At 50.4% G+C, this 2,038-nt stretch overlaps 1 protein-coding gene across 1 annotated transcript; it reads right to left on the bottom strand.

Annotated features, from left to right (window-relative positions):
- Positions 1-915: 915 nt before the first annotated feature.
- LOC123074316 (putative E3 ubiquitin-protein ligase SINA-like 6) lies at positions 916-1,828 on the bottom strand. The gene is made up of 2 exons (XM_044497193.1): positions 1,763-1,828; positions 916-1,611 (listed from the first exon to the last, which is right to left on the bottom strand). The coding sequence occupies exons 1-2, from the start codon at positions 1,826-1,828 to the stop codon at positions 916-918; spliced, it is 762 nt and encodes a 253-aa protein (XP_044353128.1).
- Between the last annotated feature and the right edge of the window lie 210 nt (positions 1,829-2,038).

Here is a 2,038-nt window from a genome sequence, read left to right as displayed (position 1 = left end):
TGGAGTACTTCTTTTTCTACTCCTCCTTTCCGGTTTTATAGGGCTTATCTCAAAATTTTAGTTTTTCCATTTTATAAGGCTCAATTTGGTTGTTCCCCAACACATGTTCAGATTCCAAGGTGCATTAAATCATTGCATGCAAGTATTAAGAGAAAATTGACCAATGCATGTACTTTATGCATGCATGCATTGCAATTAATGCATTGATAAACATAATTTTTTGAGAAAAACAAGAGCATTAATTAGGTGCTTTTGCAAACTACAAAAAATATTCCACCACTCACCATCTTGGTTGGTGAGATTTTTGAATTAAGCCCTATAAACCGGAAAGGAGGGAGTACTGCTGTGTACGTGCAATAACTGGCACCGTCGTATACATATCTTACGGTTAATGGGGCGTTCGACAGGAATAGCCGCGTGGCGAGCTCTCACACACGCGTCTGTTTTTTCTCGAAAAGGAGGATGATGACCCCCGGCCTCTGCATCTGGGAGTCACACACGCATCTGTAGCTACGAATTGTAGTGTTCTCAACCATCCGATTGGCTCTATCATGGATGTACCTATATACTAAAACATGTCTAGATACATCTATATTTTGACAAATGGAAGGCATGTATTGTGGAACGGAGGGAGTGCTTGTCATCAAAATGGATAAAAAGGGACGTATCTAGAACTAAAATACGTCTACATACATCTCCTTTTATCCATTTTGATGACAAGTAGTACTTCTTACCCAAAGGAACTTTATATCCAACAGACACAAAATATCCGTTCGACTGTTGGAAATTACTGATCTGATGTCGAAGTAATTGCTGCATCGCCACCAAAACCCACCATTTCTTAAGCTAAAGTAGACCAAGGTAATCCCTATATTAGCATATTACTAAGATAAACAGAAGGCACTGTAGAAACATTTAGGACGTGAGCTTGTCAATCTGAATGTGGAGGGACACAAGCTTAGCCCCGGCCAGCAGCTTGGGCGGAACTGTCAAGAAGGTCAGCTCCTGCACGTCGACGTCGCCGGGATCCTTGCTGCTTGTCACCTCCATTTCCACCTTGACGGCGTCGGTCGTGCCTTTGGGCTCCCCCGGCGGGCCGTTCGCCCACAGCTTGGCCACGTAGTGCGGCAGTGGGGACGCCCCCGCTCTGATGCAGACGACCGACACGGCGATAGGCGCGCCGATGTCGAGCACGCCGCCGACCAAGAAAAACGCGCGGCGGTCCTCCTCCGCGAACAGCAAGAGCCGTGGCTCCGACAGTGGCACTTGCAGCTGGAGCACCTTGCCGTACTGGATCCTGTGCACGGGCATGGGATGCGCGGTGCTGATGTGGTGGTAGAGCGCCGGCGGCGGGCCTTCGTAGCCGCAGACGGGCACGGGGCATTTGCAGGGCGCGAGCGGACACACGCTCTGGTGATCGGCGAGCTTGTGGTAAGTGACGTAGAGCCCACAGCCTTCGTGCGGGCACTCCACCCTCACCGACGAAAGGACGGAGTCCACCGCCGTGTTCCGCACGTCGAAGCCACCGCCGCGCTCGCACTTCTGGCACTGCCGCTGGTTCCCGGGGCGCTCGACGCGGCAGTCCGCGCAGGCCAGGTGCCCTCCCTTGCACTGCAGAAATCAATCGAACAACACATCAATCAAGAAACCTGCACCTTGCTCAATCAGCCGAACGGACGAGGTGTATTCGAACCTCATACACTGGAGGCGTCAAGGGGCGGAGGCACAAGGGGCAGTGGAGCACGGTGAGGTCCATCGAGACCTTAGAGAGCTCCATCGTCGGGTCCTGTTCGGTCTGCATGATCTCGCCCTCCTCGTGCACAACCATCTCTCGACTTGGGCCGGGGTATTACAAAGCTTTACCGTCACATATTTTATACTACTTCAAGGTGCATTAAATCAACACATGCAAGTATCAAAAGGAGAGTCACGGCATGCATGCATGCGTTGTAATTAATGCATCGGTAAACGCAAATTATTGAAATATATCGAGTGCAGTGCTTTGATGTGTCGCGTCAACTCGTACATCAACGAGAAG

This window comes from Triticum aestivum, chromosome 3D (genome assembly GCF_018294505.1).
Source record: "Triticum aestivum cultivar Chinese Spring chromosome 3D, IWGSC CS RefSeq v2.1, whole genome shotgun sequence".
Classification (NCBI taxonomy): Eukaryota; Viridiplantae; Streptophyta; class Magnoliopsida; order Poales; family Poaceae; genus Triticum; species Triticum aestivum.
This window is presented reverse-complemented; position numbering and strand designations above follow the sequence as displayed.